The sequence below is a fragment of the Bipolaris zeicola genome (genome assembly GCF_000523435.1).
Source record: "Bipolaris zeicola 26-R-13 unplaced genomic scaffold scaffold_86, whole genome shotgun sequence".
Taxonomy (NCBI): Eukaryota; Fungi; Ascomycota; class Dothideomycetes; order Pleosporales; family Pleosporaceae; genus Bipolaris; species Bipolaris zeicola.
The window spans coordinates 51,080-74,110 of record NW_006912135.1 but is presented as its reverse complement, the minus strand read 5'-3'; the positions used below and the strand labels follow the sequence as shown (position 1 = coordinate 74,110).

General features: G+C 51.1%; 10 protein-coding genes across 10 annotated transcripts; 4 read left to right on the top strand and 6 right to left on the bottom strand.

Annotated features, from left to right (window-relative positions):
- Positions 1 to 35: 35 nt before the first annotated feature.
- On the bottom strand, positions 36 to 774 carry COCCADRAFT_47592 (uncharacterized protein; the record flags this gene model as incomplete). Its single annotated transcript, XM_007714675.1, has 3 exons — positions 36 to 203; positions 257 to 475; positions 526 to 774. Coding segments are annotated over 3 exons (636 nt in total), but the record flags the coding sequence as incomplete, so codon positions are not given.
- A 381-nt stretch (positions 775 to 1,155) lies between these two features.
- On the top strand, positions 1,156 to 5,651 carry COCCADRAFT_37277 (uncharacterized protein; the record flags this gene model as incomplete). Its single annotated transcript, XM_007714674.1, has 9 exons — positions 1,156 to 1,197; positions 1,265 to 1,790; positions 1,843 to 2,435; positions 2,483 to 2,613; positions 2,660 to 2,676; positions 2,726 to 3,386; positions 3,828 to 4,350; positions 4,400 to 5,532; positions 5,564 to 5,651. 9 exons carry the CDS (start codon positions 1,156 to 1,158, stop codon positions 5,649 to 5,651), a joined length of 3,714 nt encoding a protein of 1,237 aa, XP_007712864.1.
- Positions 5,652 to 6,076: 425 nt separating this feature from the next.
- COCCADRAFT_5529 (uncharacterized protein) lies at positions 6,077 to 6,893 on the top strand (the record flags this gene model as incomplete). The annotated part of the gene is made up of 2 exons (XM_007714646.1): positions 6,077 to 6,640; positions 6,705 to 6,893. 2 exons carry the CDS (start codon positions 6,077 to 6,079, stop codon positions 6,891 to 6,893), a joined length of 753 nt encoding a protein of 250 aa, XP_007712836.1.
- A 2,504-nt stretch (positions 6,894 to 9,397) lies between these two features.
- Positions 9,398 to 11,296, bottom strand: COCCADRAFT_97606 (uncharacterized protein; the record flags this gene model as incomplete). Its single annotated transcript, XM_007714673.1, has 4 exons — positions 9,398 to 9,664; positions 9,719 to 10,842; positions 10,896 to 10,953; positions 11,018 to 11,296. The coding sequence occupies 4 exons, from the start codon at positions 11,294 to 11,296 to the stop codon at positions 9,398 to 9,400; spliced, it is 1,728 nt and encodes a 575-aa protein (XP_007712863.1).
- Positions 11,297 to 12,667: 1,371 nt separating this feature from the next.
- COCCADRAFT_97687 (uncharacterized protein) lies at positions 12,668 to 12,937 on the top strand (the record flags this gene model as incomplete). The annotated part of the gene is made up of 1 exon (XM_007714672.1): positions 12,668 to 12,937. One exon carries the CDS (start codon positions 12,668 to 12,670, stop codon positions 12,935 to 12,937), a length of 270 nt encoding a protein of 89 aa, XP_007712862.1.
- Positions 12,938 to 13,822: 885 nt separating this feature from the next.
- COCCADRAFT_26732 (uncharacterized protein) lies at positions 13,823 to 14,440 on the bottom strand (the record flags this gene model as incomplete). The annotated part of the gene is made up of 1 exon (XM_007714654.1): positions 13,823 to 14,440. The coding sequence occupies one exon, from the start codon at positions 14,438 to 14,440 to the stop codon at positions 13,823 to 13,825; it is 618 nt and encodes a 205-aa protein (XP_007712844.1).
- Positions 14,441 to 15,913: 1,473 nt separating this feature from the next.
- Positions 15,914 to 16,479, top strand: COCCADRAFT_26731 (uncharacterized protein; the record flags this gene model as incomplete). Its single annotated transcript, XM_007714653.1, has 2 exons — positions 15,914 to 16,150; positions 16,207 to 16,479. The coding sequence occupies 2 exons, from the start codon at positions 15,914 to 15,916 to the stop codon at positions 16,477 to 16,479; spliced, it is 510 nt and encodes a 169-aa protein (XP_007712843.1).
- Positions 16,480 to 17,147: 668 nt separating this feature from the next.
- On the bottom strand, positions 17,148 to 17,991 carry COCCADRAFT_26730 (uncharacterized protein; the record flags this gene model as incomplete). The annotated part of the gene is made up of 3 exons (XM_007714652.1): positions 17,148 to 17,648; positions 17,739 to 17,777; positions 17,980 to 17,991. The coding sequence occupies 3 exons, from the start codon at positions 17,989 to 17,991 to the stop codon at positions 17,148 to 17,150; spliced, it is 552 nt and encodes a 183-aa protein (XP_007712842.1).
- A 280-nt stretch (positions 17,992 to 18,271) lies between these two features.
- COCCADRAFT_97649 (uncharacterized protein) lies at positions 18,272 to 18,721 on the bottom strand (the record flags this gene model as incomplete). The annotated part of the gene is made up of 1 exon (XM_007714671.1): positions 18,272 to 18,721. The coding sequence occupies one exon, from the start codon at positions 18,719 to 18,721 to the stop codon at positions 18,272 to 18,274; it is 450 nt and encodes a 149-aa protein (XP_007712861.1).
- Positions 18,722 to 20,064: 1,343 nt separating this feature from the next.
- On the bottom strand, positions 20,065 to 22,012 carry COCCADRAFT_5524 (uncharacterized protein; the record flags this gene model as incomplete). Its single annotated transcript, XM_007714645.1, has 3 exons — positions 20,065 to 20,804; positions 20,860 to 21,369; positions 21,442 to 22,012. 3 exons carry the CDS (start codon positions 22,010 to 22,012, stop codon positions 20,065 to 20,067), a joined length of 1,821 nt encoding a protein of 606 aa, XP_007712835.1.
- Positions 22,013 to 23,031: the final 1,019 nt, after the last annotated feature.

Below are 23,031 nucleotides of genomic sequence, written 5' to 3'. Positions count from 1 at the left end.
GTTGACGCATCACGTGAATCAATTACAGTCAGTTGTTGGGCAAGGACTAGGGGTATGTTTAGACCCACGGGTTTGCCTAGTGCGCCAATCCAGGCCATGAGATATGCTTCTGCCGTCGTGTCCTTGTGCAGGCTAGCTTGCATGACCTGGGCAGTTTGGCATGGATGGATGAAGAATACAGGCGTGTTAGTAATTGGATGTTCCTAGCAAACGTGAGTTCTGGTTTCCTCTCTTCATTGTTAATGTTCAGCCATACAGTCATGGAGATGCCTCCAATGACGCCCGTGCTGGTGTCTTGTGTCTGGGGCCTGAAGTGCGGCACAACAAGATGATCATATAGAGTCGTCATTGTGGGGGGATAGCGATGCAGCGGGTCCTGTATGCCAAAGTACAGCACTGGGACTTGGTAGACTGGAGAGAGGACAGTGTCGTAGACGACGATTGCCGGGGACACTGCAGTCTCGTTCAGAGCCTCCTATGCCATGTCAATCAGCTCTACTACTCCAACAACAGCACGCAACGCACCTCGTCGTCTTCTGCCAAATCACCAAGCTCGTCTAGCTCCTCATCTCTGTCTTGCACCGAGTGGTTGCTAGAGGGCAACCCCTGCGTGAGGGGCTTGGTGATTCGCAGCACAACGGTCCCATGTCGGTGCATCTTCTCCGCAGACAGCCACTCGGTCTGCATGGTGCGCACGCACTGGAAGCGTTGCAGCAGACGGACACAGGCCTGCTCAAACTCTGCTTCGCCAAGGCGGGGAAAGGCCGCTGGCATGATGTGATGCAACTGACTGGCGACGGCAGCGATGTGCACGTATAGTAGTATGTAGTGTAGTGTAGTGACAAGCGTAAGTAAGTAGTATAGAGGGGGAAGCTGGCCGGGCCAGTGAGGCGAGCCCCCCTGTCGCGTGCAGACATGCTAGCCAGGGCTCGGCTGCCTGGAGCGAGACCTGGCGAGCATATGCAAACGAACAGTCGAGCCTAGTCGGCCTCAGTGTAGCCTAGTAACCCCAACTCTCCGCCATCCTACTCGCTTCCACCATACAAACCATCTGCTCCACGATGCCATCCTAGACGCGATCGTCTGAGCCGCCTGCATTGACCGTCGCTGCCTCGACCCACCCGCTCACCTCACTCACCCTCCGTCTTGGTCAGGATGCCGGCGCAAACAGAGAAAAGCCAGCTCAAGCGAGGTCGCGTATGTCCCCATTGCTCCAGATGATGCATTGGCCACGGGCGCATTGCTAACACTGCAATCGCGACAGCTGTCTCAAGGCGAGCAAGTCGAGCCCAAGAGGACCCGCCACTCGCGCCTTTCGCCTCCTGCAAACGCTAGTCGTCTGAAGCAAGGCCCTCTGCCTTCGCCCGTCACCAACAAGGAATCCACTGGTGACCCTTCGCAGGATCGCAAGGAAGGCACCCAGAGCCCCCCTTCTGCCCGTGGTCCCAGCCAGGCTGCACGCGGTGGCCTTTCGTCGCCGCCGCCCTCGGATACCCAGCCCTTTTCGCAATTCGTCTACCCGCCCGAAAACCGGACATATGCAGTCGAGGATGAGGAGGGCGAAGAGGTGTGGGGTTATCTGGTGCCCATGGACGGCAGTGCTGACGATGTAATGGTTTTGCGCCGGAGACAGGCCTGTCCAGTTCCCAGCACAATCGTCGGACAGACTAATGGCAAGGAGCACGTGAGCAAGGGCGAGTACAAGGGCCAGGAAGAGCATTACGAGAAAGACAAGCAAGAGCGTGGTGTTCCCGCGGGCGGATATCTCATAGGCCGTCACCGAGAGTGCGGTAAGTCTAGCCATGGTGCAATGCGTAGCAAGCTTCCTCTGACATGCCCAAGACAAGGTGTTAAACTCACCAACCGTTTCCAACCGTCACTGCCTATTGTTCACAGAGAAAAAGGGGGGCGACGTCGTTGCGGTACTCGAGGACTTGTCGGGCAATGGAACCTTTGTCAACGACACGTTTGTCGGGCGGAACAAGCGACGCGAACTGCATGAGGGTGACGAAATTGCCATCCTCGACGAAGCCCGCTACATCTTCAGATACCCGCTCAAGCGCAACACACACCGATTCCGACAGCAGTACACCATACAGGAGCAACTGGGCAAGGGCCATTTTGCATCCGTCTACCTTTGCGCGGAAAAGTCGACAGGCATACGGCATGCAGTCAAGAAGTTTGAGAAGCGTAGCGGTCCGGGAGAAAAGTCAAAAGTGGAGGGCTTGCAGCAGGAGATTGCCGTGCTCATGAGCGTTAGCCACCCAGCGCTTCTTTGTCTCAAGGACACATTTGATGAAGACGATGGAGTCTACCTTGTTCTTGAGCTGGCGACAGAGGGCGAATTATTCAACTGGATCGTGATGAAGCAAAAGTTGACCGAGGACGAGGCTCGCAAGGTCTTTGTGCAATTGTTTCAGGCGGTTAAGTACCTGGTAAGCCATGGCACTCTCGCACCCTATCCTATTCTGACACACTCTAGCATGAACGCAACATTGTACATCGAGACATCAAGCCTGAGAATATCCTGCTCACCGACAAGGAGCTGTCGGTCAAACTGGCTGACTTTGGTCTTGCCAAAATCATTGGTGAAGAGTCGTTCACGACTACGCTGTAAGTTGACTCAAGTCGTATCCGAGTTGGTCGCTAACGCAGGCAGGTGTGGTACTCCATCATGTATGTTGCTCTGGGTTGCCTACCATCAGGCCGATGCTAACGATGACAGATGTTGCGCCTGAAATTCTAGAAAACTCAAATCATCGCCGGTACACACGTGCTGTCGACGTATGGTCATTGGGAGTCGTCTTGTACATATGCCTGTGCGGTTTCCCTCCCTTCTCAGACGAGCTATACAGCGCCGACAACCCGTACACATTGTCTCAGCAGATCAAGATGGGTCGGTTTGACTATCCATCGCCATACTGGGACTCTGTAGGCGACCCGGCACTAGATCTCATCGACCGCATGCTCACCGTCGACGTGGAGCAACGCATCACCGTCGACGAGTGTTTGGAGCATCCATGGATTACGCAGGGCAAGATCAATGTTAACGACAGTACTGACGGCCTGACGGGCGCAATTTCAAAACTAGACTTTTCAAAGCGTAAGCTACGACGGGAGCGCACCATGCTGAGCAGCATCAACGATGTCAAGGTAACGCGCGTCATTCAAGGCCCCGAAGGGCAGGATGCGGTCAAGGTATACGAGAAGAATGGGGTAGAGAGCAACGGCAAAACGGCCAAGGGCAAGCAACATGCAGTTGCGGAGGAACAGCCGGCTGCGCAGCGGCACCCTGAAGAGTTTGTAGAAATGGGCGGCAAGGGCGACCAGACTCTGTACTCTGAAGAAGACGACGGATCTCGCTATCCAACGGACCAGAGCCTTCTGTCTGGCGAGAGCAAAGAGGCCGAGGCGTAGCAATAGATGGATGGTGCTTTCTGATTTGCAGAGTTTTGGGCGTACCTGGGCGTTATGGATGGGCACAGGCACAAGAGTCGAGACGGGCATGTACAACAGTGGGACCGACATGGTCCAAGCATAGCGTAATAGATACATGGCAGAAACTCTCCAGAGTCTTTCTCGTGAGGATGATATGTGGTAAGGAGTGTAAGTAGTGAGGTGATGTGGATGCAGGGCGGGCCAATGACACGACGCTGGCCTGTCAATGGTGCCATGTTGTCGCTGCCGGCCCGCCCGCCCCGCTCCAGAAGCCGGTCCCTGCCAAGAAGGCAAGGTCCACTACGTCCACTAACAGACCGCTCTGTACGACAGAGGCAGTCGGCCGTGCGATTGGACCGACGTGCCCCTGCGCCATCCCCAGTGTCTAGGAAATTTATTGAGCCCGCCCCCGTCGACATTGTCTCTTCACCCACCCTTTGCTTCTCTCGTTGCTTCTTGCTGTGCACAATGGGTGTCTTTGCCACCATTGCCGGCCCGCTCGGCGACTTCACTTCAAACTCGTCCACGCCCGTCGTTGTCGCTGCCGGCTTTGCCTCCTTTATCCTCCTCGCCATTGTCCTCAATGTCCTCAAGCAGTTCCTATTCAAGAACCCCAATGAGCCGCCTCTCGTCTTCCACTGGGTGCCCATTATCGGCAACACCGTCTGGTATGGCATGGATCCGTATTCCTTCTTCTTCGCCAACTACAAGAAGTATGGCCCCGTCTTCACCTTTATCCTCCTCGGTCGCAAGATGACGGTCTGCCTCGACACTACTGGCAACAACTTTATCCTCAACGGAAAGATCAAGGACGTCAATGCCGAGGAGATCTACTCTCCCCTCACGACCCCCGTGTTCGGCAAGGATGTCGTCTATGACTGTCCCAACTCGAAGCTCATGGAGCAAAAGAAGGTGCGTCGCGTCTTGCCCCCGTTTCCTACGACCTACTTACACCAGATAGTTTGTCAAGTTTGGCCTGACGCAAGAGGCTCTTCGTTCCTACGTAACCCTCATCACACAAGAATGCGAAGACTTCTTCAAGCGCCACAAGGCTTTCAAGGGACAAAAGGGCACTTTCAACGTTCCCAAGGTCATGGCTGAACTCACCATCTACACCGCCTCTCGATCGCTCCAGGGCGAGGAAATCCGCCGCTCGTTCGACTCCAAGTTTGCCGAACTGTACCACGACCTCGACATGGGCTTCTCGCCCATCAACTTTATGCTTTCCTGGGCCCCGCTCCCTCATAACCGTGCTCGTGACAATGCACGCGAGACCATGATTCAACTTTACTCTGAGCTGGTTCGCAAGCGGAGAGCAGGCAACGTCAAGAAGGATTCTCACGACATGATTTGGCATCTGATGGACTGCAAGTACAAGGACGGCACACAGGTTCCTGAACACGAGATTGCTGGAATCATGATTGCTCTACTCATGGCTGGTCAACACTCATCCTCTTCGACCATTTCCTGGATCCTGCTCCGCTTGGCACAGAATCCCGAGATTGTAGAGGAGCTTCTTGCAGAGCAAAAGGCGGCCATGGGTGAGGATCTGCCTACTCTGACGTATGAGGATCTCGACAAGCTGCCTCTCCACGCCCAAGTGGTCAAGGAAACCCTTCGTCTTCACGCTCCGATCCATTCGATTATGCGCAAAGTCAAGCAGCCTCTTGTCGCCGATGGAACAAACTACGTTATCCCTACTTCCCATCATCTCATGTCTTCGCCTGGCTTCTCTGCTCAACTCGACACTCACTTTGTCAACCCCTCTGTCTGGGACCCACACCGATGGGACGCCGAGCAGGACAGCCAAAACGCTGATGAGGATGACGACGATGAGAAGATTGATTATGGCTGGGGTGTTGTGTCCAAGGGCACTAAATCGCCATATCTCCCCTTCGGCGCCGGAAGGCATCGCTGTATCGGCGAGCAGTTTGCCTACCTCCAGCTCCAGACTATTCTTGTTGCGTTTGTCCGTGAGTTCAAGATTAGGAACATTGGAGGTAGCAAGGATATCATCGGAACTGATTACTCGAGTTTGTTCTCGCGCCCTCTTGCTCCTGCCGTTGTTGAGTGGGAGAGGAGGCATGGTCAGTTGTAACTAACTCTTCTTCAACTTGGGGTCTAGGGAAAACATGGTGAGCCGTACAGGAATGGGGCGGTGTAATGACATGAATGTCTTGTTTTTCTCCATTTGGCTGTTCGACGAGGTGTAGTAATCGCGGACATGTGCACATTTAGACGTTTCAAAGACGTACTGTCTAGACTTTAGTATATCATAATAGCAGTTTAATGAAGGATGAAGAAATTAGAAGAACAACATGTAGTCATGGTCGAGAATGAATAAATAACCGGTGTTGCTTTTCACTGAATGCAATAGGGAAGACGATGTGTCAGCGAGGTCTGGTGGCATGAAAATGACGTCTGGGCCGTTCGCACCAGACGAAACTCCGTAAGTCTGTCTGTAGACACGAGAGATTGTTGGTGTACGTCTATGCAACAAAAAAGGTCGGGTGTCTTGTTATGTTGACAGGCAGTGCGGCACTTCCCCACAACCGCCAAGACCGTGCCTTTGCAACATCATCGGAAAGTTCGCGGTGCACACTTGACCCACCTCTCAACATCCACACTCGCAACCAACATGCTCACACGGAGTGCACTGTGCCCAGCAAGGGCCTTTGCCAATCGCTTCCCTCCCGCGATACTCGCCCCCTCATCACTGGGCGCAACCGCTTCCTTTTCGACATGCACACGACCAAGCCCGCTTCCGCAACAGCGCAATCGCCCCGCGACGACAGCGACGGCGACAGCAAAAACGACGCCGTGCACCCAATTCCCCCGCAGCAAATGGCCGGCACGCTATGCGTCGACGACACCAGCACAATCTATGGCCAACAATTCCCCAGGTAGCACACAACCCCAACTCACATGGGACGCCTTCTTCGCGCTGCGCCGGACGCGCCGCAGAATTGGCCAGGCCTGCTCCGGCATTGGTGCTGTGGGTGTCACGTACTTTGGGCTCACGACAATGATCAACAATGGCTATGATGCAACGCTCTCGGCGCAGCTCGGCGGCTTCGACCCCTTCATGCTCATGGGCCTCAGCACCTTGGGCATGATGGGCGTGGGGTGGCTCATTGGTCCCATCTTTGGCAACCAAGTTTTCAATCTGGCGTACAGGGGAGTGATTACCGAGTTCACACGGGTATGTCTGCAACAATCTCAGCAGCACAAAAACAACAGGGATATTACTAATACTCGCTTTACAGAAAGACTCGGCCTTTTTCAACCGCATCAAACGCCACCGTGTCGATCCTACCGCATCGTCGCTGGCCAATCCTCCCCCGGATTACTATGGCGAGAAGATTGGCAGTGTGGCTGGGTATAGGCGGTGGCTGAAGGACCAGCGCGCCTTCAATCTCAAAACGGGCAGGTACAAGGGCGCCAAGACGTTGTAGTGGCATATGCGTTTTGCATTGCACGAGTACCAGCATGTCTTGTAGCAGGGTAGCCGGCATGGTGTAGGAATCATGATGATAAAAGATGGGGAATGTACATTGAGATCAAAGAGAGCAACTGGACTCGGCGCAACTCACCAAAAATCATGTATCGATGGATTGGTATGAGAAGTATATGGCCTGACTCTTCACTCTCGTTTCTTCTAGTATACATATTGCAGTTTGTTCGCTGCTGGTCTCTCAGCTCACATGTATTAAATTCTAGTGACAGACATGTAACTCCTTGTACTTTTATGGCCTTGTCGACGTTCAAAACATACCATTATTCCGCTAAACCAAGTTTCAAATCTGCCGTTTTTGCATCTCTCAAACTTGTTCCCTTTTCTTCAAAAAAGATGAAATATCAGTGTACATGCATCTTGAGACGTTGCCTCGCCCCCATCGTGCAAAGCAGAACCGTGCTATCGTCAAGTTGTCCCTGCAACTAGTACATATGTTACTATTGTAAAGGGGAAAACAAGGTCATTGCATTTTACTCTCATCGCCTTCGTCTTTTGTAACCTTGAGCCTATGCTTTTTTTTCTTAATATGCTCAGAATCAGGACATCTTGTTCTTGTGTGAGAGAATCTGTCACTCTCTACTTTGACTAGGGGAGGTTCTTCACTTTCTAGAGAATAATATTCAAGCATAAAACGAGATAGCTATGAAAATATATGAGTTAGTTGCACTCTGGTGCTCGAAATAGACATCTTACATTCAAGGTAAATGCAATGCACTCAGCCATAGAACCAAATACGCATGCAACCTTTTCACGTGACTTGCGCAGCTTCCAGTACGTTCTTCCATCACTCTGGCTTATGATTTGAATCTTCATATGTCAAGCCCAAGCATACTGCAGGAAGTTTCAAGATTCGAACATAACAATCCATGGATCAAGATGTGCACTTATTCCGTACGTCATGTGCTAAGGGACGTTGAAGACGCAACCCATACAAATGACAACCACTGGATAAGCGTTTCCGCTAAGCTCTATTCACTAAGAATATACCCATGGATACATTCCAAGATATAAAAGTCCACAACAGAATCGAGCCGTGTGATATTAACTCGACTTGCAAAGAAGCTTAACCCAAAAACATACAACAACGGGTATTCACCAGTGATCAATTACCTAACTACTAACCTGCCGGTAAACTGCTCAATTATGAGTAACAGAAGTGTTTCCCTGATCTTATGTGAAGGAAAAGATGAATCAATAGAACATATTCCAATCTACAAGGAAGCGAGAGTCAAGACGTACCGAAAGTCAAGACAAGCAGAGGCTCATGTCGTCTGTTATACACAAATGCGATGAGTGCAATTGTGACTACAAAGCTTGGTCTTGTATACCAGTGGAAAAAAAAGAACTCCAGTCTACTTTGTGCCCATCTACGACGTTTTGCGGTTCTGTGACGTTCTAAGAAGGTCGCACTAGCACATTCCTTCACTATTAGTCAAAGTCTAATTCTAATGCAAAAAAAGAATTCACCCTTTGGCTACCCAACTTTCACCTAGAACCAAGTTTTTTTTGAAAAAAAAATAAATCAATGAAGAACTAAGGTTCTGATACAAACCCGTACCGAAATAATCACACTCAACTTTCCTCAAATCTGCAAGAGAGAGAAAAAAAAAAGCAAGAAGTCACATGACGTCAAAAACCGCAATTCGCTGTACGCTAACATTTTGCTTCTCTTTCTTTCTTTCTTTCTTCAATTCTACATAGATACGAAGCTTTGCTTTTGTCCCGCACGTACACAAGACAATTAATCTTTGGATTCCTGTTGCCAAACTAAAGCGACCCCTCCCCCCCCCCCAAACACCGGCAGATCAGAGCAGAACCAACACCGGACGCCGTCGGAACCCATGTCTTGGTAGTCGCTTTAAAGTTAGAGTAGCGCAAGTTATTAGATAAAAAAACACACAGACGCGCCGACAACCCGGAAAGAGGGCGGGGGGGGGAGAGGAGTTGCATGTGGGCTTTGCTGCTTTGAGTAAGGTTTTGCACAGGGGGCGGCGCGGAGGGGGAGACAAGGAAGAGGAAGGTGAGAAAGCGGGTCGGAAGCGGGGGAAAGCGGAGAGTTTAAAAAGGGCTTCGATTACGCGATGGAAATGTGGGATTTGGGAAATGCGGTATTTGTGGGTATACGTGTATGGGCCCGCGTGGGTTTGGGGAAGGGGGTTTGTTCATCAAGTTGATTGTCACAAATATAGAAGTCATTCGGGGACAAAAACAAAAACAAAAGGTCACGGCAGCCAATGGAGTTGAGAAAACAAGGGGTATATAGGACATTTTAAGACATTACCTTTCATCAAGAAAGGCAATCATTACATGTACGGATATCTACGATATAGGACATCATAGAAATATTACATAAACGAAAGCAGGCTCGCGGTATCGAGCTGTCTGAAGGGTATCAAAGAACTCGGACCAAGCACTCTCTGCGTTGTACGCGCCAACGACCGCTTAAAAGATGCGGTGCATGAAACGCTTCCACGCGGGCCAAGTGGCAATCTCGGCACGCTCCCTGTTGATCAAGTCCCAGTCAAGCTCACGACGGCCAGTGTCGACATCCATCTGAGCAGTGCGGAGCCAACCCTCACGCTTCCAGAAGTAACCGGCAACCCAGAAGGCGCCGACGACAAAGATGGCAAGGTAAGCCTCGAAAAAGTCGCTCGCGGTACCAGTCTTCTTACCGGCAGGCAGGTTGAGGGGAGAGACAGCAGTGTAGAACTAGTTTCAATATTAGTATTTTGCTTATCAAGAAAGTTTCGAGCTTTATCTTACCTGAGCAGCCAAAACCATGATGATGATGCCGATACCGATCCAAGAGCCGATGACACCACCAGCAGCCTTGAAGGGGATCTCGTCGAGAGTGTGTCCGTGGTATGCCCAGGCCTTGCGGAAACGAATGTGGGCCAAGCAGATGGAGCCCCAGGTGAATAGAGCAGCAAGACCGGAAAGGGCGACGAACCAGTTGAAGATGGTGGCACCGGTAGAAGCCAAGTTCATGTAGGCAAGAGGGCCCCACATCATGACGAAGCCGACAGAATAGAGAGGACGTCCAGCGCGGTCAATGTAGGTGAAGAGCTTAGGAGCGTAGCCTTGGTCGGCGAGAGCGGTAAGAGTACGAGATCCACCGTAGACACCAGACACACCGATGGAAATGACTGAGACGAGAATGATGACGTTCATGAAACTGTCAAAACCCACGAGTCCGGCGTTCTTGCCAGCAATGACAAAGGGCGAGGCATTGACATCGGAGGAGCCACCCATCAGGCGCTCATCTTCGTGCTGTACGAGAAGACCGACAAAGGTGAGACCGAGAATGTAGAAGAGGGTGATACGCCAGAAGACTTGGCGAATAGCACCAGGCAGCGACTTGAGAGGGTTCTTGGTCTCGGCAGCGGCCAGACCGACCAACTCAGTACCGGAGAAAGAGAAGGCAGCGGTGACGAAAACACTGCAGAATCCCTTGAAGCCGTACTTGCTGAACGCGCCGGGGTCGTACCAGGTACGAGCACCCCAGTATTCGCTGTACATGCCGCTGCTAGGGCCGCCACCCAAAACGAGGACGAGGGCAATAATCATGAAGACAACTGTAGCGCCAAGCTTGAGGCATGACGACCAGAACTCTTCCTCGGCATATCCCAGAGTACCGAAGACATTGATTAGAATGATGAAGACCCAGAAGATGGTGATGAAGACGGCGACATTTATGCCTTGGGCGCCTTCCCAGTATTGCACAGTAAGACCAGCGACAAGCAATTCGAGCGGTAGAACAATGGCCCATTGGAAGACGTAGTTCCAGCCCATGGCGAAACCCCAGGAAGGATCAATGAAGCGAGTCGAGTAGGTGTAGAAACCACCAGAAACTGGGTACATGACAGCGAGTTCACCAAGAGCATAGACTGGAAAGACCATGTTAGGTTTGTTGGATTAGGCGCAAGCAGAGCTCACTTACCAACGTTGAAGATCATGACTCCCATGATGGAGAAGTCAATGAGGAGCGAAGCAGGACCCTAGAAAGAGAGAATGTGTGAGTGACGATCAGAGAGAGAGACATTTGGTGGTGAGCCAACTTACACCTCTGCTGAGAGCACCACCTGAACCGACGAAGAAACCAGCACCAATGGAACCACCAATGGCAATCATGTGGAGATGGCGAGTCTTCATGGACTTGTCGAGCTCGACCATGGGGCCGGCCTGGGGACGGCGCTGGAAGGACTTGAGGTTGAGACCGTTGCGGGTCATGAAGTCCTCCTGGTCACGCCATTCGACCTGGCCATCCTCACGCGCCGACTCAACGGTAGGCTGAGGGACGCTCGCCTTCTCATCCGAGTGCAAGGCCTTTTCGTGATCCATGATGGGCGAAGGAGGGACAACTCTAGTCGAGAAGTCAAGTTGGTTGAAGGAAAGACGAGATGGAGGGCTCGAGCAGACCCTGGGAGCGGCGGTCTTTTAATATGCAAGAGCTGGATCAGCGGGAGGGGGGAAGGGAGCAGTAGTAGACATTTATCCCGTGCTTGTGGGTGATGGGCTCTCGGAACAAACGACCAGGACCCTCGTCTGGGTGGACACAGGCTCGCCGTGCACGAGCCGACAGCTTGGCATCCCTCCATGACAGTGGCAGGCAAGGCATCCTACTGATAGGCTGGCACGGCACATGGTTGGCTGGGCTCACACGAGCAGAAGAAGCGTTCGGCGTAGCGGGCTGGTCTAGCAGGGACAGTGTGTTGGCACCCCGCGGCGGCTCTTGGGATTAGCTTGGGACCTCCCCACAAGAGCAAAGCGGCCGGTGGCGTCTAGGCTTCGGGGGGGCCATTTGGTCAGACGCGGTTGCTGGGCGGAGATTGGGCCCAAAGCGGACTGATAACGAGGCCGAGTGAATGCATGCAACAGTCTTCTAGCACGCTTTCTAGAATGCTGATTGCATTGCTGGGACGGCGGGCCCGGCCCAGGCTGGCCGCGCTTTGCATCGGACCCGACGCCGCATTCCTTGACAGCTGCCTGTCCCGGGCGAGGGGCGAGAGAGGCGCAAGGCGGGTGTGTTATCTGCAGGCTGCGCTTATGCGTCGGTGTGTAGGTGTAGTGTACATGACTAACCACAATGGCCAGCGCTCGTATAGGCCGTCGAGGTCGTCTGGAGAAGCGTCTCACGTGGCTCCACCTCCATGTGCACCTGCCTCTTGCGATCTAGCGCCTTGGCGTCCCGCTGTCTCCGCCCTCGGTTAGCCCGAGATGCTCACCTCTCCGGCTGTCAACGCCTGTATCGGTGGCGCTGGCGAAGCGCCCTCGCTCGACACATGCCAATCCATTCACCCATCACGCACGCTGCTGCTTGCGTTATTACATACTTACGGCGCGGGGTGGCACGGCATCCGCCTCCTCTCCATCGTGTGCACACCTTGCGTTACATACCCGACCCGCCCCTTTCGCTCGTTTCACCTGCCCCAATACCAGCCGCCCCTCCTCTCCTACACGACCACGGCCACCAGCACCACCAACCGGGTTGCTGACACCGTTATCGCTGTGTGGGGAACGACACACTCCCAATCTCTGCTTAAATAGGCGCACCGCCGCACTCGTGTCTTGGAATTCTGGATGCTAGATGAATCGTCCCACCCTATCCTGATTCACTGTTGCTGATGACACCCAACCTCCGCCGCACCGCCAATCACGTCTTTTTCCCTCACGCACTTCCCCAACCGCTCTAGCGCACCCTCTCCGTCAAAGATGCTGCATGTCTTGGTCTTCTTGGTGTCTTGGTGTCTTGGGATTCTTCCTGTCCCGCCAAACCACAATCAGCATTGCACTCCTACTACCAGGAATCCGGCCGCCTGGCCACCGTATAGACGCGCAGCTGCACTCCAGGGTCCACCGACTTCCGTTATCACACCGTGTCAAATTGGAATTGCAAACGCTCGCTTGTCGCCCTCTAGTGCTGCTCCACTGATAACCAGCTGTCTGAGCGTCGCATGTTGGGGTGCCTCGATCCGCGTCTAGGGCCCACACTGTCCACTTTTCTCCAGTGTCTGTCAACCTCATCCCTCGTCATATCCTCCCGCCAGTGACGCTGCTCGCACAGCATTCGCCAGTCAACGTTAGGAGTGCGGACTATCGGATCAGCTCAAGCTTTTAGCACGCTTAGCATGCCCAATCCATTACCACTGCAACACGACAATTCCATTGCTTGGCGCATCCGCCCATATTCTGCCCGCATAAACCTGCCGTTGCATAAACCACCGGAGAGCCGCCGGTTGCACCGAGTACATGGCTCCTAACCCTCTTTGTGCCGAGAGTACCGCCTTGACATTATCCGCCACAATACGAACTCACAAACATTGATCAACATGTTTGCGCGACACCAATTTAAACACCACCGTTGCGCAATCTACCAGCTGACGCCAGACAGATGATTGGTTCTGCAGGCCACCCTACGACGTCACTAACTTCGCCAGACTCCCTCTCGCCAATCACAGTAAGATTACGCTTATAATCTTTTTTTTCCAATGCCGGACTCAACTACTCTTGCCACAATGCGCCACTTTGTCCATGGCCATGTCAGCGGCTTTCTCTAGTGTTACGCCATTGTGTACACGGTAAGGCTATGGTCGACACCGCACCAATTTACACCCACTCACGTCAGTGCATATTACAACCATAAAAATATCCAAGCGATGTATACGAACATTCCAAGCACTCACTTGGTGTACATACATAAATATGCAAGATTCTAGAAGAATTCCCGCTGCAGTCCTCCAGGGAAGTACCTGGCGGCGGCATTTGTCGTTCCTCTTGAGTAAGCTCATGCATACCACGGCCGAACCCGGAATCGACATCGGGCCATTCAATGACTAGCCATGCAGCTACGGCAGCGGCATCAACAGTTTACGAAGCTTGAGTAGCTTGAAAGGCCTTCCGCCAGGGAATCTCTTCTCTTGATTTTCCTGCTTTTCTTATCTTCCTCGTCTTGTCATCAAACAAGCTTATGCATAGTAGCCCCTTGATCTTGCAGCAAGCAATACTGCTGTCACACCGTTTGCGCGGCTCTTTCTCTCGCGCCAGTCCCTCCAGCATATCTATTTCCTGCTGTTTTTTCAAGAACAAGAACTGGTAGAATTCCAGTCTCATCACTTGCCGCATCCGAGCTATACTAATCACACTGCCTTTTCTTTCTGATGCGTCTGCGATAACACCGGACAGTGAGGTATCTATCTTGTCACCCGGGCAAGGCGGTGGTATGCGGGGAAACAAAAAGCTCGGCGATGGCATAGGAGATGGCGGTAACAGGAAGGTTTGCCGTGTGGTAGATGATGTTGGTGACAATGCTTGATCAAAAACTGAAAGCGGAGATGCTAGGATCAGAAGCGATGGTTTACGGAAGATCCCGTTCGTGTTGATGTTGGGCACAAGAAATGGGTTTACTGGCGAATGTGGCCATGTAACATCCATATCTATGAACGGAGACGGCGTACCTGGATCACAGTAAGAGAGGGTAGGAGACATGACTGGCTGCTGGTTGGTGCGTCGCATTTTCTGGCGTGAAGACAAAAGGCGCGCAACATACCCGTCAAGTTGGAAGTAGGTGTAGGTATGTTTATTGAAGCCGGTCGCGGCCGAACTGAACCCATTTCGCTGTTTCCAAGTCTCCAAGAGATTTTATCTCTAGCAAGGTGATTGACCTATTGATATATAGTCATTGCACGAAACCACTCGCCATCCACCAAAGACAACGCTACACAGTGTTCAAGATATGATGCATCCGAGCGTGCACGCACAGTATACCCTAGAACTCAGACCACAAGGAATCCCCGACTTGGTTGCACGGATATCTACCCATTTACCCCACACCCAAGACACGGGTTAAGACATTCGCATTCGCACAGTCAACGGATTCAACCCCTTTCCCCCGGAAGTACGCAAACCAGGTGTTTTTTTGTTTGAGAGTGGTAGTGAAAAATTATGTTCTTGTTTGCACCAAGAAGATCCATTCCTCTGTTCCACTATTGCTCAATGTAGTCATACATTGGTACCACCTTGATCCATACCCAACTCCTCGGTTCCAGTGCATTTCATCCTTCATTCATACACTCAAGGAGAACTCTTCTAGTGCATTTGTCATCGTTTTCTTGGTCATCAGATACCACGCCGCATTTCTGGGGTGCGCTAAAGAGCGCATTACATTCCGGCCAAATTCTGCCGTGTTGCCCACGCCTCACGCTTACAGGTTATCTAGGCAAACTTTAGCCGCTCACACGTCCAGTCATACATGCGAAGGAGCTTAGTTTTACGTTATGAAGTATATTTTGGTTGTCTATGCTGAAGTCTCATACAAAACAACAAATTATTGTTGCAGCTTGGTTGTCCACTCCTTGTAATCCTTTATACAGCGAGTTACGTTAATCCACGGCTACATCGATTTGCATGTATTTTTAGTCAGCTGCCTAAACCACAACGAGCCCCCGTGCAAGTGAAGCCGCCCCCAAACTTGCCAATAACTATACACTCAAGGCATCCTGCAGGCAGAAGTCTGTTTCGGTTGTCCAATCCGCGTAACAGGTCTAGTGCATCCAAAGCAGAGGCCTCGATTCCATGTACGCGATATCTTCTACGACTGTGCACTAACAATTCTTCATCTCTCACGGTCTTGGCTAGGCGTACCACAAAAGACCAAATCTCATGAACTCACCTTGGTTGATAGGCTGGCTGCCTAAACCGCCAAGTACAACACCCTGCTTCGTTGTACTCTACTGGAGTATCACGCATAGTTCCAACCAACACAGGCTAACATATCTTGGGGATGTTTAGATGAATCATCTTTGGGGTCCATATTGATGGAAACTCGTACGGGTCATGTATATAAAAGCAGTTATGTATCCCGCAATTGGATATTCCAAATCATCATCTTTTGACCATCTCAAACACTTTGATAGCCATATCCCGCAGTCATAGCATCGTTTTGGTGGTAAAACTTTCATCATGAAGATTGCAACTCTCTCCATCTTTGCCGCAGGAATTGCATCCACGGGCGTGATGGCAGCACCTGCTCCTATCGAAGTTCCTGGTACCTCTCCGAATCTTGCCAAACGAGGTCTCTGGTTCAGAGACGAGTGTTTCCCTGAGACTGGCGGCAACACAATTGGCGGGAGCACGCTTTGGATGCTGCGTAACACTTGGAACAATCGATTTGGTGGCGACTTTGGCGGCAGCCTTGGGGTAACGTTTATCGTTAACATCTATGGGGAAAAGTTGAATCTAACACGGTCTGTCAGGTGTACGAATACAAGGGCGTGTGTTGTTGGGGACAGTGCCTGTTCGTATCTTCCGAAGGGCAGGGTAGGAGGTGGTCTGGTGATGCGTGGGGTAATGCTCTATCAAGACTTCAGGGCGTAGTTGGAAACGGTAAACGAGGTCTCTGTGGGGCCCGGATTGATAATGACGCCTATCTGGTCCTGATGACTGTGCAGCACGATGCGGTAACTCTAGGAGGCCCGACTGCTGGCCAGGTGTTTGGAGACACTTGTGGAGGTAACCCTCCTTGGTAGATACTGGGTCTAGTAGTTGATGCATGGAAGAAATCAACCAAGACAAGATGATCGTACTAGTGGCGAAGTACATATTGATTGGTAAACAAGAGCTATGTCTAGGAGTTATATTCGATTTTCTCTACAATCCCTTTTCTGTGCCTGTGCCTCATATGTCAGACTGTAAAAGACCACACGTGCCACAATTCCTCAGAAGCACTAGGTCAAAACAGACTACGGTCAGTCACATGAGACCCTTTAGGATTGTGTTGGTTCCGTTCTAGCCAAGTCAAGTTGCTTACAACCCAGCTTATGACAAGTCCATCTATATGAACCAGGGGTATAGCCTGAATGTAAATCAAAAACAAAGCTTAGGTATCGCATAGCACCAAGTTCCTACGTGTTTTTCCATCAGAACAACTTCACATTCAAATAGAACAAAACCTATCAACACGGCATTCTTTTACCGGTGGTCCGGAACTGGCGAGAAGCAGGTTGTGTCTTACCATTACTCCACTTCAAGGCATACACACACTCTGTGAGAGAAGTCAAGAGACCAACTTCCAAGGATAAACATTTACTTTTTTGCTTTGTGCATCTCTAAAAGCCTCTCCTAGCGTTTCATTCAAGCTCAACCAGAGCCTCCACAATACGCCACAGAATCGCAACCACTCATCACTACCGTGCTACTACTCTAATTCCCCATTCCACTTCCTTAGCGGCGGCACACCAGCCCCGGACCGTTCGCGAACCCGATATTTCCTGAGCTCCAAGACCAACCGATTTTTCTCCTCGTTGAGCTTGCGATTCTTTTCCCGCTCAGCCGCCAGTTCCTCGCTGGTCTTCTTCAGCCGCGCCTCATCCACCATCTTGACTGGTTCGCGTTTGAGCACAGGCGCATCATTCGTCTCCTCCAACATATCTCGCAGCCCACTTATCACAAAGTCGATCGTCACGCCTGAGTTGAGCGTAATGTCGATTCCTGCTTCGAGCTCATCGAGGGGAGCTTGGAATTTACGCGGAAGACCTCTAGAAGGGTCGAGGTTGGTTAGGCGGTGACGCAGGTCTTTCGCGACGCCTTGCAGTTCTTGGTATTCTTTCTTGGGGTTGTTCGAGTGGTTGATGCGCTTGTATGTTGTGGAGAGGAGACCGTATGTAGTACGGCAGCGTAGGTAGTCCTTGCGCTCTATCTATGCTGAAGGGAGGAGTGCCTCCATGTCTGAAGTGAAGAGATGAGTAATGTTTGGGGTACTTGAGATTGTCAAAAGTAAGAGACTTACCTGAGATGATCCTACCGATCTTCTCGTGTCCACAAGAATCTTCAAAAGTCATAGTAATGTTCGGGTTGTGCTCGGATTGTATATGACTGGACTGGGTTCTTAGCAGAGGGCATGCACTGAGATGTTGATTGAATTTGAGAGATTGCGTGAAATCTCCAATTGTTTGGTCGCTTCTAGAATGCGCAAACGGAGAATTGGGGCTATCCTCACAACAGTGAATACAAACGCTGTTGAGATTTACACATGCTGGCATTTTTTGACGATATGTAAGCCCTCTCCGTATTTCAGTGGGTATAAGCTAAATCTAATTCTCTCAGCATCTCAGCTGTTTATACTGCTACAGCTCTATTGTAGCCCAAATCTCTACCAACCGGATACTGTAGAACTATGACAGTCTACCCGTGTAAGAGCGCAGTTAACAGCACTGCTACCTATCGCTCAAATATAATCTGTCTTCTAGAATATCAGCTACCAATGCTCTTCCAGGCGCAAGGGAACCACAAGTACTTACAAGACTGACGACAGAACAGGAACTACTGATTGAAATTGCAGGGAACTTGAATAACCCAGCCAGTTCTAATGCTGTCTTTGTTTCTGATCAAATGCGAGTTCTTGATCGCCAACGCGTCTGCTGTAGTGCAAAAGTCGCCAGCAATGGAATTCAAAGTATCGCCCGAGACAATGACATAGGCGCCGTCACCATTGGGACTGTTTCTGCGGCAGTCGCGCGGGCGGGGGCGGCAAGGAAGCCTCAAGTTGATACCTGGCGGAAGACGGGCGTTGGAATCGTCGCGCCTACCACTCCATTGTGCAACGACATTAGGACTGACGCAGAAGTCTGACGCAACAATGTTCAGTGTGTCTCCGCTGGTGGTATAGTACCACCCTTCACCCCAGTTTTGGGGGTTGTGCCTGCAGCTACGGCGCAAAGCATGCGTCATGCCCAATAGGGAAGTAAGGGTGAACACAACGTCGACACGCATCATGATTATGCAAAGGGAATTAGAGTAAAGAGTAAAGAATTATAGAGCTGCTGGTATATTCTTAAGAGAATGTGAGTATAGCTTTGAATAAAGACTATAGAAAAGGAAACAGGGTAGTCTTATATAGTTATCGGACCAGATTTACTATAGTGACAGGGCAACACTGTCAGTAGCCCTGCCCCTATCCTCAAAGCTATTCCATAAATGCATCGAAACTACATTTTTACAGCAAAAAGAATGTGCTTTTTGGTCAAGCAACAGATGAAGATTGTCCGAAAATGTCTTGGCTCAAGACCGCTATGCTCCACCTCTAGTAAGCACTAGAAAAGGGGGATCAGGGAATGAGCGAGAAGTGAAGCAAGAAATGTTCATCTCGAAGATAATAGCTCTGTCATCTTATGTGTAGCATCTCAGAAGATGAATGAAGAAGATAATTGGACGCCTCATCTCTTACGCAAAGCGACTTTAGGTGACATGCGCAATTCAGGTATGGAAAGTTCTTAGAAATCGCAAAGTACGCTAGTCTCATAAGCGCTAGCAGTTTGCAATAATAGTCCGGGATTTATAACGACTAGTTTGTATTTAATTTGAACAAGACCGTTGGAAGTATTGTGATGTCTTCATAATAAAGTCTCTCGCTTACGAGTCGAAGCAACATTCTATTGGCAGCCAAGCCTGGAAGCGGAATCCAGGAGAAGGGCAGTCCTACCCAATACCCATACTTCCTCCATTGTGAAAAGGAATCGTCCCTGAACTAGATTTCCATTCTCTTCCGTGGACCTCGTCCGTGGACCTCTTCCTTTTTCTCAGCCTCTCCGATTGCGATATGCTGTGATTGGGCAAAAGGAAAAGTCAGTGCGCACAACGCCACTTGAAGGGCTGACTACTGGAACTAATCTGAACCAGATTTTCCCAATTTCGCGTACAATAGACGAATATGTAGTAGTCGGACCCCTTACCAAGACTGGCCTTGGCCGCAAATTCTGCAAGGAGTAGTGATTATAATATATGTACACACAATTTAGCGTCGTTCAAAACAAGGCAGGATAGAACGGCACGTCTCTTACGATTGAACATGTCGGAGAAACTTTATTCAATGCGTCTCAGACGCAAAACGGAAAGAAAAAAGTTTGGATATATTGCATGCGTTTCTCGTGAAAGAAAAAACCACTAGTGACTAAAACAAAGCAAGCACGCCAAGAACATTCCGAGCCTAATGGAGAAAAACTCGAGGATAAGGGTGAGGGTAAGCTCTTACGCGGTGATTCGCCCGATTACACCAACCCTTGCAGAAAATGGTATCATGTTGCGTTTCAGATGAATGCGGCCACCCGTCGCGTTAATCAATCCGAATAATCATCGTCATGAGACACTGGATTTGCCTTTTGAGCACATGCAATCGTAAGAATCATCTTGGTCTTGAAGTGGTCGCACTCGTCGCGCAGTTCTTTGTGCGCCCAGAACCATTCATCTCCTTGATCGAGGTGCATGAACCTGCCGTACAGGGTTTGGTAAAAATGCCGACCCAAAAATGCCATCATCTTGGTGTTGTCGAGCACATCCTGTGGTGTTGGCGCACCGGCATTGGCGAGTGGCGGGGCTGGTGCGGATCTGGGCATTCCTTTGGGCGGCTGCGCCGGAAGTGCTATGCGTGCACGGCGGATGTTTTCTAGGCCTACTATCTCCATGGTGTCGAGAACTGTGTCGGAAGCCTGTTTGCTGATGTCAAGAGACTCAAGTCGGGTAGATAGATTCTCGTCGACCCACGAGGCCATTTTAGGCCCTTCGCAACTCATGTGCGCATCGACTGAAAGTATTTCAATCTGGCCTCCTGGCTTAAGCACGCGCATGCAGTCAAAGAACATGCGAGCCCATTCGTCATTCCGGAGAACTGTGGTAACCGAGCGTGATATTATGGCATCGAAGTAGTTGTCCGGGAATGGCGACTGTGATACAAGAGACGGGACATAAAGTGAGTGGTGATTCATAGGAGCCGGGTAAGCAGCGGGAGGAGAGGCCTGTGTAGAAGAGAGGGTATACACAGTGGCGGCAGGATAGCGATTTGCAAGCATCCAGCCGTCAGCTACATACAGGTCAGTACCAATTTGGCAAATGGCGTGGTTTGATCAGTGACGTACCTATGGAGCCGTGGATCTGGAGTACTCTTCTCTGCTCCGCAGGGCGAGCGTTGATGAGCAATTCATGTACAGGTGACTGCAAGGATTTATTTTGCGTTAGACGCCGGTACGCTGTCAAGGCCCAAAGCCGCTTTTCAAACATGATTTCTTGAAAGCTTTCGTCGTCATCAAGGCCTTCCCATTCTTCGCTTAGTCGTGCGGACATTATACGTGCGCTGGCACTTTCGATTTTTGCCAAAGCGCGAGCAAAGGGTGACGAGCCAGCCTTGCTACTATGGTCACGTTCATTGCTTTTCACACTTCCAGTCCGTGAGCCACGTTCAACAGCTTCAAAAACAGGACCTTGATGGAGGTGATTTGATCCGGCGTACGAAGCAGTCTCGGATATGATTTCAGAGGCAACAGTTTCATAGCCAGAGGCGCTAGAGGAGAAAATGCTAGTTTTTGATGTTGCGACGCTAGCTGGCATATATGAAGTCCGTCGGCTGGAAGAGATTTGGGATCTTGCATCTGCACATTGTGTCAGCATGTCCAACCAACATAGGTCCAATAAATTCGAGCATAGAGACAGCCATCACGTACCTGATGGGCTACCAATACCATGCATCCCTGAACCTGGGGTCGGGGGAAGTTCACTAGTCGGTGGAGGATAAGGCATGGGAACCAGCGAATTCTGTCGTGGCGGTAGAGGATGGACATGCTTATCAGCAGGCAATGAGGGCGGACTTGGAAACAGATATCTGTCCGAATCCAAGGGCGCATCCAAGGGCGCAGTTGGGGGAGCTGGCGCTAGTGTAGAATCTGTCTCGAGCGTAGGGTCGACTATGTCGGTCACTGGAGGTGGTATGTCGACCGTTTGCGCGCCAGTTGGTGACAAGGGCGAAATTTCCTGGATGCCTTTTTTGTTGTTTCTGGAAAACCAGCCGCCGAAACCGGTCTTTTCTTTTGACTTGTGAGTGGATGCATTGTGACTTCTGCCGCTTGTCGTGGGGATGCTGTGCACGCTTGCAGACGACTGCGAATTGGCCGAGCTGGAGCGGCGAGCAGCCTCTTCATCTTCTTTTGCTTTTCGAGCTTTTCGAGCTCCTACGGTCTCTGCATGGCCAGGAGGTACATCAAAGCCTGGGAACATGTCGGTTGTTGGTTCGAACATTGCTGGGTTTGGTGGGGGATCATCGATCGATGTACTACACATTTGAGCTACTTGGCAGCCGTCTTGGAAACCACTACCATGCCCCTAAACCAGTGTCGAGCCCGACAACGACGTGCATCCTGACCAGCCAGGCGTGCTAACGGACAAGGAAGCTGAATAAGAGCTGTGCGTCGGAGCGGCCGTAAGTGGTGGCTTCGCCTCGAACGGCAAATTATGTATACAGTGGCGCCGACGAAATGCCGACAAGCGCCGACGGACAGCTTGTAGTGTGTGGGAAGTACAGGATTCCTGTTCTACGTGCCGCGCCAAAAGGCCATTAGTAGCTGGGCATTGTCTTGCCCAGGTGAAGCTTGACTGGTACTGGACCAGAGCAACGTACACGCTTACATGGACGAGGAGAGGCTCTGGGCACTGGTTGTGTGTGTGCCAATTCCGCGGCCGCTCCATGTACATAGATACATAGAGTGCAGACGGCAGTGTGAGGCATCTGCGCGTAGGCACGCACTCTACTACAAAGGGTAGCAAGTAGGTAGTAAGTATGTAGCCGATGGATCTCGATGGGGCGGCTGCGGGGCATCGGAAGGCCAGACCGCACGTATTTTTGGCGAGATAGTGTTCACCGTATGTATCGTACACTGTCGGATACGAGCGTAGGTACCACGATAGTTAGGATGGCGCAAGTATAAGCCAACGGGTGCAGGCATGATGAGACGAGGGAGCCCGCAGGTTCAGGCGGGCATGCGTATGACAAGTTCTCCGCCTGCCACGGCCCTTTTAGCTTTTGCCAAGCCCCACGATCGCCCACTAGCGCCAGGGTGGAGCCTTGGCAGGCCCCCAAGTCAGGCCAGTTAAGCCTTTGTGCCAATCAGCGAAGCTTCTATGATCTCTCCCCTTCCTCTCGCCTTACTCACGCCCACTTGTGTTGGGCACCGCTTCTGGTCCTTGCGTCGACTGCTTCCTGTCGCTGCCCTCTCGGGGACGAAAAATTGGCTATCTCAGGTAAAAAGCTTCGCTAAATT